Source organism: Bufo bufo, chromosome 3 (genome assembly GCF_905171765.1).
Source record: "Bufo bufo chromosome 3, aBufBuf1.1, whole genome shotgun sequence".
NCBI lineage: Eukaryota > Metazoa > Chordata > Amphibia > Anura > Bufonidae > Bufo > Bufo bufo.
Genome location: NC_053391.1, coordinates 448,411,439 through 448,427,698, shown reverse-complemented (window position 1 = coordinate 448,427,698; position 16,260 = coordinate 448,411,439). Strand labels below are relative to the sequence as shown.

The 16,260-nt window shown below is 40.5% G+C and overlaps 1 protein-coding gene across 1 annotated transcript in view; it reads right to left on the bottom strand.

The window, feature by feature from the left end:
- Nucleotides 1-16,260, bottom strand: part of AFF3 (AF4/FMR2 family member 3) — a 179,477-nt gene that overhangs the window by 145,402 nt on the left and 17,815 nt on the right. The window contains exon 3 of the mRNA XM_040425090.1: nucleotides 3,860-3,911. Within this exon, the coding sequence (XP_040281024.1) occupies nucleotides 3,860-3,911 (52 nt within the window). The remainder of the gene's footprint in view (nucleotides 1-3,859; nucleotides 3,912-16,260) is intronic.

The following is a 16,260-nucleotide window of genomic DNA, read 5'->3' as shown; positions in this document are numbered from 1 at the left end:
TACTTGGTCGGGAATCCTTTTGCAGAAATGACTGCTTCAATGCGGCGTGGCATGGAGGCAATCAGCCTGTGGCACTGCTGAGGTGTTATGGAGGCCCAGGATGCTTCGATAGCGGCCTTAAGCTTATCCAGAGTGTTGGGTCTTGCGTCTCTCAACTTTCTCTTCCCAATATCCCACAGATTCTCTATGGGGTTCAGGTCAGGAGAGTTGGCAGGCCAATTGAGCACAGTAATACCATGGTCAGTAAACCATTTACCAGTGGTTTTGGCACTGTGAGCAGGTGCCAGGTCGTGCTGAAAAATGAAATCTTCATCTCCATAAAGCTTTTCAGCAGATGGAAGCATGAAGTGCTCCAAAATCTCCTGATAGCTAGCTGCATTGACCCTGCCCTTGATAAAACACAGTGGACCAACACCAGCAGCTGACATGGCACCCCAGACCATCACTGACTGTGGGTACTTGACACTGGACTTCAGGCATTTTGGCATTTCCCTCTCCCCAGTCTTCCTCCAGACTCTGGCACCTTGATTTCCGAATGACATGCAAAATTTGCTTTCATCCGAAAAAAGTACTTTGGACCACTGAGCAAAAGTCCAGTGCTGCTTCTCTGTAGCCCAGGTCAGGCGCTTCTGCCGCTGTTTCTGGTTCAAAAGTGGCTTGACCTGGGGAATGCGGCACCTGTAACCCATTTCCTGCACACGCCTGTACACGGTGGCTCTGGATGTTTCTACTCCAGACTCAGTCCACTGCTTCCGCAGGTCCCCCAAGGTCTGGAATTGGTCCTTCTCCACAATCTTCCTCAGGGTCCGGTCACCTCTTCTCGTTGTGCAGCGTTTTCTGCCACACTTTTTCCTTCCCACAGACTTCCCACTGAGGTGTCTTGATACAGCACTCTGGAAACAGCCTATTCGTTCAGAAATTTCTTTCTGTGTCTTACCCTCTTGCTTGAGGGTGTCAATGATGGCCTTCTGGACAGCAGTCAGGTCGGCAGTCTTACCCATGATTGCGGTTTTGAGTAATGAACCAGGCTGGGAGTTTTTAAAAGCCTCAGGAATCTTTTGCAGGTGTTTAGAGTTAATTAGTTGATTCAGATGATTAGGTTAATAGCTCGTTTAGAGAACCTTTTCACGATATGCTAATTTTTTTAGATAGGAATTTTGGGTTTTCATGAGCTGTATGCCAAAATCATCAATATTAAAACAAGAAAAGGCTTGAACTACTTCAGTTGTGTGCAATGAATCTAAAATATATGAAAGTCTAATGTTTATCAGTACATTACAGAAAATAATGAACTTTATCACAATATGCTAATTTTCTCAGAAGAACCTGTATTCCATATCATAAGAGGGATGAATGGATGGGTAAGTAATAATGGTGTACTAAGTGGCCATCTTTGGGATCCCCATATTGGGAATGGGGATCTCCTGACTCCTCTGTGTCACTCCAGAAAGAGAAGATGAGGTGGAGAAGTGGCCATGCATGCAGCTATTTTAATTATAGTCTTATCTTATGTGAGTAGTGAAACACTTTGCTGTTTCAGCAGCTCACATGAACTACAATGCAGAGAGCCATATGCAAGCATAGTCTCTTCGTTTCTGGAGTGCGAATGAGGGAGAAGGGAATAATCAGTCTCCCAAAAGGTGGAAATCCTGGAAGGGGAACCAGTATATAAGGGTGGGTTCACACTAGCGTTAGGGATTCCGTTATGGCTTTCCGTTATAACATGGTTATAACAAAAAATAACGGAATACATAAAACCGAAGGACGGATCCGTTCTTCTGCCCATAGACTTGTATTATGACGGAATGCAAAACGGAAGCCTTTAAAATGCATTCGGTTTGCTTTCCGTCCTAATAGAAATCTATGGGAATCAAAACGGATCCGTCTGGGTCCCGTTATGCAAGATGGAAAAACAAAGTCCTGTCGACAGGACTTTGTTTTCCGTCTTGCATAATGGGACCCAGATGGATCCTTTATGCTTTCCCATAGACTTCTATTAGGACGGAAAGCAAACGGAATGCCTTTTAAAGGTTTCCGTTTTGCATTCTGTCTGGGCATTCCGTTATTTTCCGTTATAACCATGTTATAATGGAAAGCCATAACGGAATCCCTAACACTAGTGTGAACCCACCCTTAGTGTTGTCATAATAAGACTATGTTCACATATAAAATATATGTCGGGAGTATTCACTGACGTACACCTCTGTCATGTTCCATTATATAGGTATTGTAGGTATATATTGGTGCATGCAAGCCACTGACTCCTACTGTTACAAAAAGAATAGCATTCGGTATACATTATTTTACTGTGTCCATCTACAGGAAGATGTAGATCATACTCTCCTATACAGCAGGTCTTATCAAACTATGCTGGATGCATGGAGGCCTACTGGCATGTTGGGGGAACAGAGTCTAAGACAACCCTTTTATCATTATACAATAGGACCACCAGTAGATAATTTGTAACAATAATGTAGCAATGCTACGGAAAATTAAATAATTCTTACTGCCTCAATTATGATGACAAAGCCTAGTACAAATTCCAAACTGTATTCTCTGTGGCATAAAGGTTAGGTGATGAAATCCCATAACTCAAGACCAGATCATTAAAGGGTTTATCCCATGAATAATGTAAAAAATGAAAGTCAGATATCATATAGTACATGCCAATATTTTTGTAACAAAGCTAGAACCAGCCCTGTACCTCACATGGGTCTAGACATCTCCCCATTCATTTATCTGCTAGATTTATATCAAGCTGGCAGCTCAATGGGAGTGTCTTTTCTGCTGCATCTAAGGAGGTGTGTCCATGCTCTCCCTATCACAGCTCAGGAGGTGTGTCCATGCTCTCCCTATCACAGCTCAGGAGGTGTCCATGCTCTCCCTATCACAGCCCAGGAGGTGTGTCCATGCTCTCCCTATCACAGCTCAGGAGGTGTGTCCATGTTCGTCCTATCACAGCTCAGGAGGTGTGTCCATGCTCTCCCTATCACAGCTCAGGAGGCAGTTGAAGGATGAAACTGAGCATATGAGGCCTTCACAGTGAGCAGGACAAAGAAATAAGAAAAAGAACAAAGAGCAAGTGGTACTATACAAATACATTATATAGAATAACTCAGTGGCTATACAAAATGTTAAATTACATGCAATTATAAAAGTATTAAGATCCAAGAACTGGTTTGAAAATTGTAGAATATTTTCCGTGGGACAACCCCTTTAAGTAATGATGTCCATAGACATTAGATATATGTTTGGCCAACAGCTATTTCTCCCGACCTCCCCATACCAACACACACTCAGTTCAGTTTGGTATGTATGTCTTCTGAGATGGGAGAGGGGAGAAAGCCACTGCCAGATAACTTTTGTAGCAGTTTGGCTGCCATCAGGGTAAATTTAGGGGGCCCCCATACACATTAGATGACTCTAGGGATTTGGCCATTGTACACCTAATGTATATGGCCAGTTTAAAGCTGAAGTATAGCAACATGGCTGCTACAGAGAAAAGTAATCCTACAGAATCAGATTATTGGGAAGTAAATATATACAAAAGTTCAAGACAGCAACAATTTCAATAGAAAAAGCAGCCAGGTGCCTGTAACAAAATTCCAGATAGAAAGGTCCACTTAAATAAAATAAAAAATTAGCTAGAGCACTCCAGACTGAGATAACAAATGGTAAAGTGTTTATTGCTCCATGACATGGAGCAATAAACACTAGACATAGAGCAATACACACTTGACCATTTTGATCTCATTTTGGAGTGCAGCGACTTTTTCTTATAAATATATATATATATACCCACTGTATACAGATACGGTTATGTGAACATTGATTGTCACATTGAGGTGAATAAAGTTACCTGAATACAGTCATCTTCATCACTGCTTAGCTTCAGGTCATCTTCTAACGTTCTATAAATGACAAAGCAGAACGTATTACAGACTGTTGAAAAAAAGACTTTTAGGTTTGTGCAAAGAATCGTAAGAAGTAACCAGTAATTATGTTAGTACCAGTGTCAGACTGTTAGCTTCATTCTATTAAAACTATAGGATATCGGAGTTAGACCAATTAGTAGATTTTTTCAAACTCGCAGCACAATCCTTGTTGGTGTTTGACAAATTATAATTACCTGAGGAAACAAATCCAAGACCTAAAGTGGCTTCTGAGCAGGATATTACAGATCAAACAGCATTTAAGTACTGTAGAACGAGAAAGGCTTAATTAATTTTACAAACAGCTTTCTAGATTCCATTGTCTGTAAGTAAACAGGAACACTTGCCATTCAACATTTTAATGCAATAATTAAAGAATGCACAGAATCTTAAAAAAATATCCCACTTCCTGCTGTATGCTAAATGTTTTAACACCAGCCAGGTTAGCCTTGTAGAAGATTAAAGCACACCTTTCCCAAACTAATAGGCATAGAAGGAGAAAGGGCTCCTACATGCTGTAGTCAGTTATTTTTGCGAATACTGGTTAGGATGAAAACTGCACGGTTATTGTAATGAGTGCATAAGGAGGTAAGTTCTAGACTTGACAGCGGCGAATCAATGGATGTCGTATATCTGGACTTCTCCAAAGCATTTGACACTGTACCACATAAAAGGTTAGTATATAAAATGAGAATGCTCGGATTGGGAGAAAACATCTGTATGTGGGTAAGTAACTGTCTCAATGATAGAAAACAGAGGGTGGTTATTAACGGTACACACTCAGATTGGGTCACTGTCACTAGTGGAGTACCTCAGGGGTCAGTATTGGGCCCTATTCTCTTCAATATATTTATTAATGATCTCGTAGAAGGCTTGCATAGTAAAGTATCAATTTTTGCAGATGACACTAAACTGTGTAAAGTAATTTACACTGAAGAGGACAGTATACTACTACAGAGGGATCTGGATAAATTGGAGGCTTGGGCAGATAAGTGGCAGATGAGGTTTAACACTGTCAAATGTAAAGTTATGCACATGGGATGGAATAATGCAAGTCACCCGTACATACTAAATGATAAAACACTCGGTAACACTGACATGGAAAAGGATCTATAAACAGCAAACTAAGCTGCAAAAACCAGTGTCAGGCAGCTGCTGCCAAGGCCAATAAGATAATGGGTTGCATCAGAAGGGGCATAGATGCCCGTGATAAGAACATAGTCCTACCACTTTACAAATCGCTAGTCAGACCACACATGGAGTACTGTGTACAGTTCTGGGCTCCTGTAAACAAGGCAGACATAGCAGAGCTCGAGAGGGTCCAGAGGAGGGCAACTAAAGTAATAACTGGAATGGGGCAACTACAGTACCCTGAAAGATTATCAAAATTAAGGTTATTCACTTTAGAAAAAAGACGACTGAGGGGAGATCTAATTAATATGTATAAATATATCAGGGGTCAGTACAGAGATCTATTCCATCATCTATTTATCCCCAGGACTGTGACTGTGACGAGGGGACACCCTCTGCGTCTGGAGGAAAGAAGGTTTGTACACAAACATAGAAAAGGATTCTTTACGGTAAGAGCAGTGAGACTATGGAACTCTCTACCTGAGGAGGTGGTGATGGTTAGTACAATAAAGGAATTCAAGAGGGGCCTGGATGTATTTCTGGAGTGTAATAATATTACAGGCTATAACTACTAGAGAGGGGTCGTTTATCCAGGGAGTTATTCTGATTGCCTGATTGGAGTTGGGAAGGAATTTTTTATTCCCCTAAAGTGGGGAAAATTGGCTTCTACCTCACAGTTTTTTTTTGCCTTCCTCTGGATCAACTTGCAGGATAACAGGCCGAACTGGATGGACAAATGTCCTTTTTCGGCCTTATGTACTATGTTACTATGTTATGTTAAATTAACTCATGTGTGGCCAAGGAATTCAGTGGCTAAATGTACAAATTAAATTAATGCTTTTGTAATACTATTAATTACATTTTTTTGACTGGCCTAAAAGGGGTTCTACAGTTCCATAATAATTTTGTTTTTATTTGCCCAGATTATCCCTACAGAACATCCTGTTTTCATTGGTTTCCTGCTGGGTTTTCTAACCAAACCCAATTTGCTTTGCTCTGTAATGTTTCCAAGAAGACACTGTCAGGCATTATGCTCAGGTAGCTAGGATGTATGCAGATTATTCTGCTGCATCTCTGAAATACAGGCATTAATGAAACACATACTTGCCTAGTATTCCAGAATGTCCAAGAGATTTCTATAAAAAGAGGACACTCCTGGAAGAGCAGGCAAATCTCTTGGGTGTCACATCCTCACTCTGGAGTTATTTATTTCTCCTTGCCCCCACAGCTAAAGGATTTGTGCCAAGCACAGGATAGGAGATAACTAGCTGATCACTGGGGGTTCGACCACTGGAAGCTTTGTACTCAGTTATCTCCGGTGCTCCCATATAGAATGAATGAAACGGCAGAAATCATGCACGACCTGCCGCTCTATCAGAACGGGGGAACGGGACACTCATCCTTATGATTGGTAGGAATCCCAGTGTATCAGCTATTTATCCCTTAACCTGTAAAAAACTAGGCACAACCCCTTCAAAGAGGACCTTTCACCAGTTCTGAGATTACAATATTAATACCTGGTACTGTAGGACATGTGTTGAAAAGTTGATTTTAAGATATGCTAGCAATTTTTAAATGCTTGTGAGTATAATAAAATCTTGGATTTTTAATGCATCGAAGGTACCTCACTATTGTGTGATTCTTGACACTCTGCAGAGGAACCCATAGTGGTTTGTTCCAAGTGAACGCTGGAAGTGTCGACATCATGGGTCTGACAACGTGGATAACTGTATCAGAGGATAACGTTCCCTTTAAATGAGGAGCAGCGCGGTCCCACCACTAGCGCATTGTGGATGCTCAGGGTTGCTCCTGCTGTCTGCAAAGCCATCACGTGTTGTAGCAGCAACTGGTTAGTCTTCTGCTGTTGCTTATTAGCCTTGCATTGCTGCAGGTTTGTCTCTCGCTGCTGCATATTAGCCTCCATGAGGGCCCTTCACAACAGCCTCCATTTTGTTGTGGGGCACCGGTTGTAATACAGATGGTTTAATGTACGACATATAAACGTGCCTGAAAAATGCAGAACCCAAAAATATCGGCATTCACGCCAGCCTCACTTCTCTTGCCCGCATCCTCCACCAATTGAGGGGACTCGCTCTGGTAGACATGATTAGTGGACGCAGTATAGAGGCAAGTTCTTTGGATCAAACAGTTCAGTGTTTTATTCACACTTTAGGCAAGTGACAAAACAAGCTGTCATATTCAAACAAAAAGTCACCTTGCGGTGCTGGTGGTAATTCACACCATGCGGCAATTCTGCCTCAAAGATTCCTTGCCGATAGTAGCATCAACCTGTTTTAACGCCAAACAGGTAGCAAGCCTTCATCCAGACACAAGGCTCCCAGATCCCAATACCTGGCTTCTGAGCCCAGCTGCCTATTTAAGGAAGCCAGGTGCTGCCAAAACCCAGACCGGCATTTAAAATCAGGTCCGTTATTTGACCTCACCTGGCTGTAAATCAGCACAGCAGCACATGCTGGGAGGAAAATACCTTTTTTCCAAGACCAAACCTCTCACTGTGTCACAATATATATGTATATATATATATATATATATATATATATATATATATATATATATACAAAAACTGACAAAGTAGGGAGGCTCAACACTTCAGATAAACGGATAGCGGTGGGTTCACTGCTGATTGGGTCACTCACCCAATTAAGAAATAAAATATATATAACACAGAGGAGCAGGCGACACCACCTTCTGGAATAAAAGTGGAACACTAGAAATATTCAATTGAAAAATTTATTATGAGATGTCACACATAAAAATGGCCAATATATACAATACTCAATAAAATACACTGGATAAAATAAATACTTAAAATAATGTCACAAATGAATAACCAGACTGTAATACAGTCTCCTGGAATAAAGTCTCCTGAGATAGACTATGGCAGAGATCGGAACATCTGATTCATTTACATAGGATCACCTGATCGAAAGCAAGCCCTCCGAGTTGAGCACTGGTAATTTACCCAGCGTCCAGCGTCCTGCGCTCCGGTGACTGTATCCTCCACCGCTGTGTGATTATTCACTCTGAGCACGTCTTCTAAGCTGTGCGCTTTTTCAATCTACCCAGCGTTCAGCGTTCAAAGTCAAGTGCCTTGGCGACTACACCTTTTCACCGCTCTGTGCAAGTAGACCACATACCTACAGCATCGGTACTACTGAGTGGTAAGAGTCTCATGGAGACAGTCCCATTTTGACAAACACTGACAGGTGGATTGCTATTGTTCTCTGCCATAGTCTATCTCAGGAGACTTTATTCCAGGAGACTGTATTACAGTCTGGTTATTCATTTGTGACATTCTTTTAAGTATTTATTTTATCCAGTGTATTTTATTGAGTATTGTATATATTGCCTATTTTTATGTGTGACATCTCATAATAAATTTTTCAATAGAATATTTCTAGTGTTCCACTTTTATTCCAGAAGGTGGTGTCGCCTGCTCCTCTGTGATAGATATATATATATATATATATATACAAACACAGTCAGGTCCATAAATATTGGGACATCGACACAATTGTAACATTTTTGGCTCTATACAACCACCACAATGGATTTGAAATGAAACAAACAAGATGTGCTTTAACTGCAGACTGTCAGCTTTAATTTGAGGGTATTTACATCCAAATCAGGTGAACGGTGTAGGAATTACAACAGTTTGCATATGTGCCTCCCACTTGTTAAGGGACCAAAAGTAATGGGACATTTGGCTTCTCAGCTGTTCCATGGCCAGGTGTGTGTTATTCCCTCATTATCCCAATTACAATGAGCAGATAAAAGGTCCAGAGTTCATTTCAAGTGTGCTATTTGCATTTGGAATCTATTGCTGTCACCTCTCAAGATGACATCCAAAGCGCTGTCACTATCAGTGAAGCAAGCCATCATTAGGCTGAAAAAACACAACAAACCCATCAGAGAGATAGCAAAAACATTAGGCGCGGCCAAAACAACTGTTTGGACCATTCTTAAAAAGAAGGAATGCACCGGTGAGCTCAGCAACAACAAAAGACCCGGAAGACCACGGAAAACAACTGTGGTGGATGGCCGAATAATTATTTCCCTGGTGAAGAAAACACCCTTAACAACAGTTGGCCAGATAAAGAACACTCTCCAGGAGGTAGGTGTATATGTGTCAAAGTCAACAATCAAGAGAAGACTTCACCAGAGTGAATACAGAGGGTTCACCACAAGATGTAAACCATTGGTGAGCCTCAAAAACAGGAAGGCCAGATTAGATTTTGCCAAACGACATCTAAAAAAGCCTTCACAGTTCTGGAACAACATCTTATGGACAGATGAGACCAAGATCAACTTTTACCAGAGTGATGGGAAGAGAAGAGTATGGAGAAGGAAAGGAACTACCTACCCCGACCAATCCCATAATCTAAAATTATTGAAAGAATTCTATATACTGAGAAGTTTCATTATAATTGACATTTTTTTATGTATGCATTTTATATTGTTGAATACTTATTTGGATTTTATTTTAATGAAAGATCAATTTTATGCCATGTAAAAATATTTTCATGCTATATCGATTTTATGATATCCAAAACATCGGATTAAGTTTTTATTACATACAGTGTTAGGCCGCAGTGAGTAGGATCGGTAACACGAAAAAACGCATCCACAGCAAAAAAAATCGCAACAAAACCGCATTAAAATCGCATTGTAGCGAAAATTGCTGATTAAAATCCAATCCTGGATTACATCACCACAGCTTATGGAGGACCTCAAAAACATTTAAAAAGGAGGAGGTTGGGAGTGCCGGATATGACCACTGAGGAAGGGATGTGGAATCACCCCGAAACGCATATGGTATATCGGACACTCTGATAAAACCTCCATCGAAATAAGCTTTGCATGGCCATGCTAGATTGGAAATTCGTATGATCTGAAAAATGGAAATATTCAAAAACTGAATCGACTCACCATCCAAGTGATTGCGCTCACCGGACGAAAGTCTCGTTTACAACATCGCGAGATTTGGTGAGATCATCGGACAACGCGAACTGTAAGGGCGTAGTGGCGTCCCCAGCCCACCACCTGGACTCCTACAGGTATAGGATCTTCAAACAAGCTTAATAGGAGTTAAAAGCCATCTCTCCTAAACCATTGAGGGCCATTTGCAATATATATATAGACGATTGCTTGGCTGACACTACAGACTTCTTACATAAGCGGACTTTTAAACAGGAAGATATAGACTATCTGCATAGTGGTATATGTGAATAATTCACTGTGGATGATATACCGACTGGGATGATCCAACCTATACAGCAACCGCTAATAGATATAGAAAGAAACATTTAAGCATTCACCAACGTACAATCAATTACCAGGTGTCTCACTTTGACACAATTTTTCCTTTTTTTAAGAAACATTATATATATTTTGAAGTGTTAAATTCACTGCAGGATTTTTTCTTGGGACACTAAGTCACTTGCACCAAGTTTGGTTCAACAACCAATTCTTATATTAACTGATTGTTTATCTAGCACCTATTTTTGTCACCATCAGGCACTGAGGTTGTAATTGCACGTTGCTATTGAAACATCCATTGCTACTGTTATCTACTGCCATTGATTGCTGCTATTGCCATCTATTGCTGCTATTGCCATCTACCCGTATTGTGGTCCTTTGCACATCTACGGTCGGCCGACCAAATTTTAGGAATTTTATAGTGTATTGGATTTTATGTGACATTGGATTTTATATGTATGATTTTATGAATATTGGAGGATACTATTAATAATAAATATATTCAATTAATGCCATAGAGTGAGTGCTCGCTTATACCACAATTCATTATTTACTCTATTGATTGAGGCAGTGTGTCCTCAATTTGAGTTTGCAGCACCGTACCAACCGCAATCAGCAGTGAGCCACTCCATCTAACTTATGCTCATGATCCTAAGCATACCACCTCATCAGTGAAGCATGGTGGTGGTAGTGTCATGGCGTGGGCATGTATGGCTGCCAGTGGAACTGGTTCTCTTGTATTTATTGATGATGTGACTGCTGACAAAAGCAGCAGGATGAATTCTGAAGTGTTTGGGCAATATTATCTGCTCATATTCAGCCAAATGCTTCAGAACTCATTGGACAGCGCTTCACAGTGCAGATGGACAATGACCCAAAGCATACGGCAAAAGCAACCAAAGAGTTTTTTAAGGGAAAGAAGTGGAATGTTATGCGATGGCCAAGTCAATCACCTGACCTGAATCCGATTGAGCATGCATTTCACTTGCTGAAGACAAAACTGAAGGGAAAATGCCCCAAGAACAAGCAAGAACTGAAGACAGTTGCAGTAAAGGCCTGGCAGAGCATCACCAGGGATGAAACCCAGCGTCTGATGATGTCTATGCGTTCCAGACTTCAGGCTATAATTGACTGCAAAAGATTTGCAACTAAGTCTTAAAAAGTGAAAGTTTGAATTATGATTATTATTATGTCCCATTACTTTTGGTCCCTTAACAAGTGGGAGGCACATATGCAAACTGTTGTAATTCCTACACTGTTCACCTGATTTGGATGCAAATACCCTCAAATTAAAGCTGACAGTCTGCAGTTAAAGCACATCTTGTTTGTTTCATTTCAAATCCATTGTGGTGGTGTATAGAGGCAAAAATGGTAGAATTTTGTCGATGTCCCAATATTTATGGACCTGACTGTATATATACAGTACAGACCAAAAGTTTGGACACACCTTCTCATTCAAAGAGTTTTCTTTATTTTCATGACTATGAAAATTGTAGATTCACACTGAAGGCATCAAAACTATGAATTAACACATGTGGAATTATATACATAACAAACAAGTGTGAAACAAGTGAAAATATGTCATATTATAGGTTCTTCAAAGTAGCCACCTTTTGCTTTGATTACTGCTTTGCACACTCTTGGCATTCTCTTGATGAGCTTCAAGAGGTAGTCCCCTGAAATGGTTTTCACTTCACAGGTGTGCCCTGTCAGGTTTAATAAGTGGGATTTGTTGCCTTATAAATGGGGTTGGGACCATCAGTTGCGTTGAGGAGAAGTCAGGTGGATACACAGCTGATAGTTCTACTGAATAGACTGTTAGAATTTGTATTATGGCAAGAAAAAAGCAGCTAAGTAAAGAAAAACGAGTGGTCATCAATACTTTAAGAAATGAAGGTCAGTCAGTCAGCTGAAAAATTGGGAAAACTTTGAAAGTAAGGGCTATTTGACCATGAAGGAGAGTGATGGGGTGCTGCCCCAGATGACCTGGCCTCCACAGTCACCGGACCTGAACCCAATCGAGATGGTTTAGGGTGAGCTGGACCGCAGAGTGAAGGCAAAAGGGCCAACAAGTGCTAAGCATCTCTGGGAACTCCTTCGAGACTGTTGGAAGACCATTTCAGGGGACTACCTCTTGAAGCTCATCAAGAGAATGCCAAGAGTGTGCAAAGCAGTAATCAAAGCAAAAGGTGGCTACTTTGAAGAACCTAGAATATGACATATTTTCAGTTGTTTCACACTTGTTTGTTATGTATATAATTCCACATGTGTTAATTCATAGTTTTGATGCCTTCATAGTCATGAAAATAAAGAAAACTCTTTGAATGAGAAGGTGTGTCCAAACTTTTGGTCTGTACTGTATAGCCACCCTAATACTTTAGTAATGCCTTCAAACTTTGGAAAACCCACTACTGCCCCAGGTGCCCATTCATGGAGGAAACATCTTTGCACCTGTTTTGGGGGTGGCCGTTTGCATACAGTCTGTTGAATCTTATATCTCCCCTACTTTTCAGTCTGCTTCTCATCTCCCTGCATGTGCTGTCGAAAAGACAAACTGTTTGTTGCCCATACAAACCAATCACAGTACAGCTTTCATGTTACTACAGTACTCTTTACAATAGTGTAGACCTATGTTTACCAACCGGTGGCTGTCCAGCTGTTGCAAAACTATAACCTCCATCATGCTCCAATAGCCTGCAGCCATCGGAGCATGATAGGCAGGGGCGTAGCTATAGGGGGTGCAGAGGTAGCAATCGCTACTAGGCCCAGGAGCCTGAGGGGGCCTAAAGATCCTTAGGCCACATAAGAAGACACCGGTATTGTAGAAAGTGCATGCTGGTCAAGTTACAACTCCGGCTGGAGAGAAGGGGTTAGGTCAAGAATTTGGAATAGGGGGGTGATGTTTCAATTTTTGCCTCAGGCTATGTGCTTCCCGGTCCCTGGCCACAAAGCACTGAGGGAAGGGGGGCCCAAGCTGAACTCTTGCACCAGGGCCAATGAACCTTTAGCTATGCCTCTGATGAAAGGAGTTGTAGTTTTGCAGGCTGGTAAACAAAAGTCTACAGTATTGAAAAAAACTCTGTTGTAAAATGAAAGTTGCGCTGTGATTGGCTGCTATGGGCAACAGTTTGTCTTTTAGAAAGCACATGCAGAGAGTTGGGAGGCAGACTGAAATGCAGGGGACATACTTTATTTGTACATGACAGGAACCATGCTTCAATTGCAATGTTAGCCTAAAAGCACGGAGCAGAATGAAACTATGTAACTTGACCCTTTAAGTTATACAAATTGCTAAGTGCAAACTAACAAAAGCTCTTGATTATAAAATAAAGGGTTTAATTAGTTGGTAAGAGGTACAAATAATAAAAGGAATTGTTATAATTCCCAGCAAAACATATGGAATATGGAATGATCACATTAAGCAGCTGAGCATACGGAGAAAGGAAATAAGCTCTGAGGCCTTAATTTATTCATACGTAATTTGTAGAAATAAGATCGGTCATGCTAAATAAAATCCTACATGTACATTTTTTTGCTAAATAAATGACCCACAAATCAGGAACAAAATTGGTCAGGAGGAAGGAAAAAATCTTTCAGAACACTGCGCATATTTATTTAGGTTATTTTAGAAATCTCTTTGGCTCAGAACGATTGAATAAGACCTTTGACTGAATTCTTGTCTGATTCATAGAGTGGTTTATCCAAGTGTTAAAGTAAACTGATGCATGTACAAGAGATCATTTGTCTACCATCAGCCAGATAGTGTGGAATTAACGTGTCAGACATTAGCTCACACCACTTCTAAACCCCTGCTGATAACTTTTTTCATAACGAAAATATTTTCGTTATGGAGGTCTGCAGCAAAAATGAAGAACAAAGCGTATGTATTTGCATAAATTAATTGTACATGTGAATACATGAAACTTTGTAACTTTTAAGCACATACAGCACAAATTATTGCTCCATGTAACTAGAGCTAAGCAAGCACCCATAGTTACCAGCAAAAAATCTGCCGTAAATAATGATGAATGACCTGGAGCCAATGGCACCACCTACACACCAACCCTGCCATGCCCCCTTTTCATAAAATTGGAGAGAGCTGCCTAAAATGCTAATGGTGACCAGAAAAAAAAAACGGAAATCCACCAAAAAACTGCGTAGGGGGAATAATGAATTTCTACCATTCTTCTGAGTTGAAATACAAGGTAACTTCTGGCTTCATGTAAATTAAAGCGCATGTGATTTCTTTTTCTTTTTCAATGACATATATAAATAAAATCAGACACTTTCAGTCTTGGTGGTCTTGGTGACATTGAAGGGGGAAGTTATCATTATGGGAGACTTTAATCTTCCTGATGTAAACTGGAAAACCAAAATAGCTAGTTCTGCCAGGAGTATAGATATTCTAAATTCCCTACTGGGATTATCTCTACAGCAAGTAGTTGAGGAGCCAACCCGGAAGGAGGCCATTTTAGATTTAGTATTCACAAATGAGAATTTGGTATCTGATATTACTGTAGGGGAAAGCTTGGGATCTAGTCATCATCAGTCAGTGTGGTTTACTATAAGTACAGTGACTGAGTCACACCACAAAAAAAAAGTTTTAGATTTAAGAAAAACTGACTTTTCTAAAATTAGATTAGTGGTATACGAGTCGCTATCAGATTGGAACAGTTTTAATGGAGTCCAGGAGAAATGGGACTACTTAAAAGTTGCACTATTGAAGGCAACAGAAAATTGCATTAGGCTTGTCAGTAAAAGCAAAAAAAGGAAGAGACCACTGTGGTACTCAGCAGAAGTGGCCAAAATCATTAAAAACAAAAGAATAGCATTTAGTAATTATAAAAAATAAAAAACCGAGGATGACAGGCAAATTTATAAGATTAGGCAGAGAGAGGACAAACAAGTTATAAGAGCTTCTAAAGCACAGGCAGAAGAGAAATTAGCTCAGTCAGTGAAAAAAGGCGATAAGACATTCTTCAGATACATAAATGAAAAAAGCAAACTAAAACAAGGAATTAACAAATTAAAAACAAAAGAAGGAAGGTATATGGAAGAAGATAAAGAACTAGCTGACTGCCTCAATGAATACTTCCTGTTTAAAAAGGAAAATGAAGGAAAAGGACCTCAGTTAGGAAAGAAGACTAATGAATCTTTTGATGCATGTGTCTTTACAGAGGAAGAGGTTCTAAGTCAGCTGTCTAGAATTAATACAAATAAGTCACAGGGGCCTGATGGGCTACACCCAAAGCTATTCAAAGAGCTCAGCGGCGAACTAGCAAAACCATTAACAGATTTATTTAACCAATTACTGGCAACAGGAGTCGTCCCAGAAGATTGGAAATTAGCAAATGTTGTGCCCATTCACAAGAAAGGTAGTAGGGAGGAATCGGGCAACTATAGGCCAGTAAGCCTGACATCAATAGTGGGGAAATTAATGGAAACCATACTTAAGGAGAGGATTGTGGAACATCTAAAATCCCAATGGGGTACCTCAAGGATCTGTTCTGGGACCCATATTGCTTAATATCTTTATCAGCGAAATTTCAGAAGGCCTCGATGGTAAGGTGTGTCTTTTTGCTGATGACACAAAGATTTGTAACAGGGTTGATGTTTTTGGAGGAATACCCCAAATGGAAAAGGATTTAGGAAAATTAGAGGAATGGTAAAAAATCTGGCAACTAAAATTTAATGTTGATAAATGCAAAAAAATGCTTTGGTGTATAGGGAGAGGCATTACCAGTAGAAAGAGGGAGGTGCTCATGCCGCTCTACAGAGCACTAGTGAGACCTCATTTGGAGTATTGTTGTCACGGCGGGGAGTGGGGGAAACCCCCCACCGTGCGATGTCAAAGGGAAAAAGGGAATTAGCCATGCCAAAAGGAGTAATAAGGGAGCAGGTCACCTCTTACAGCTTC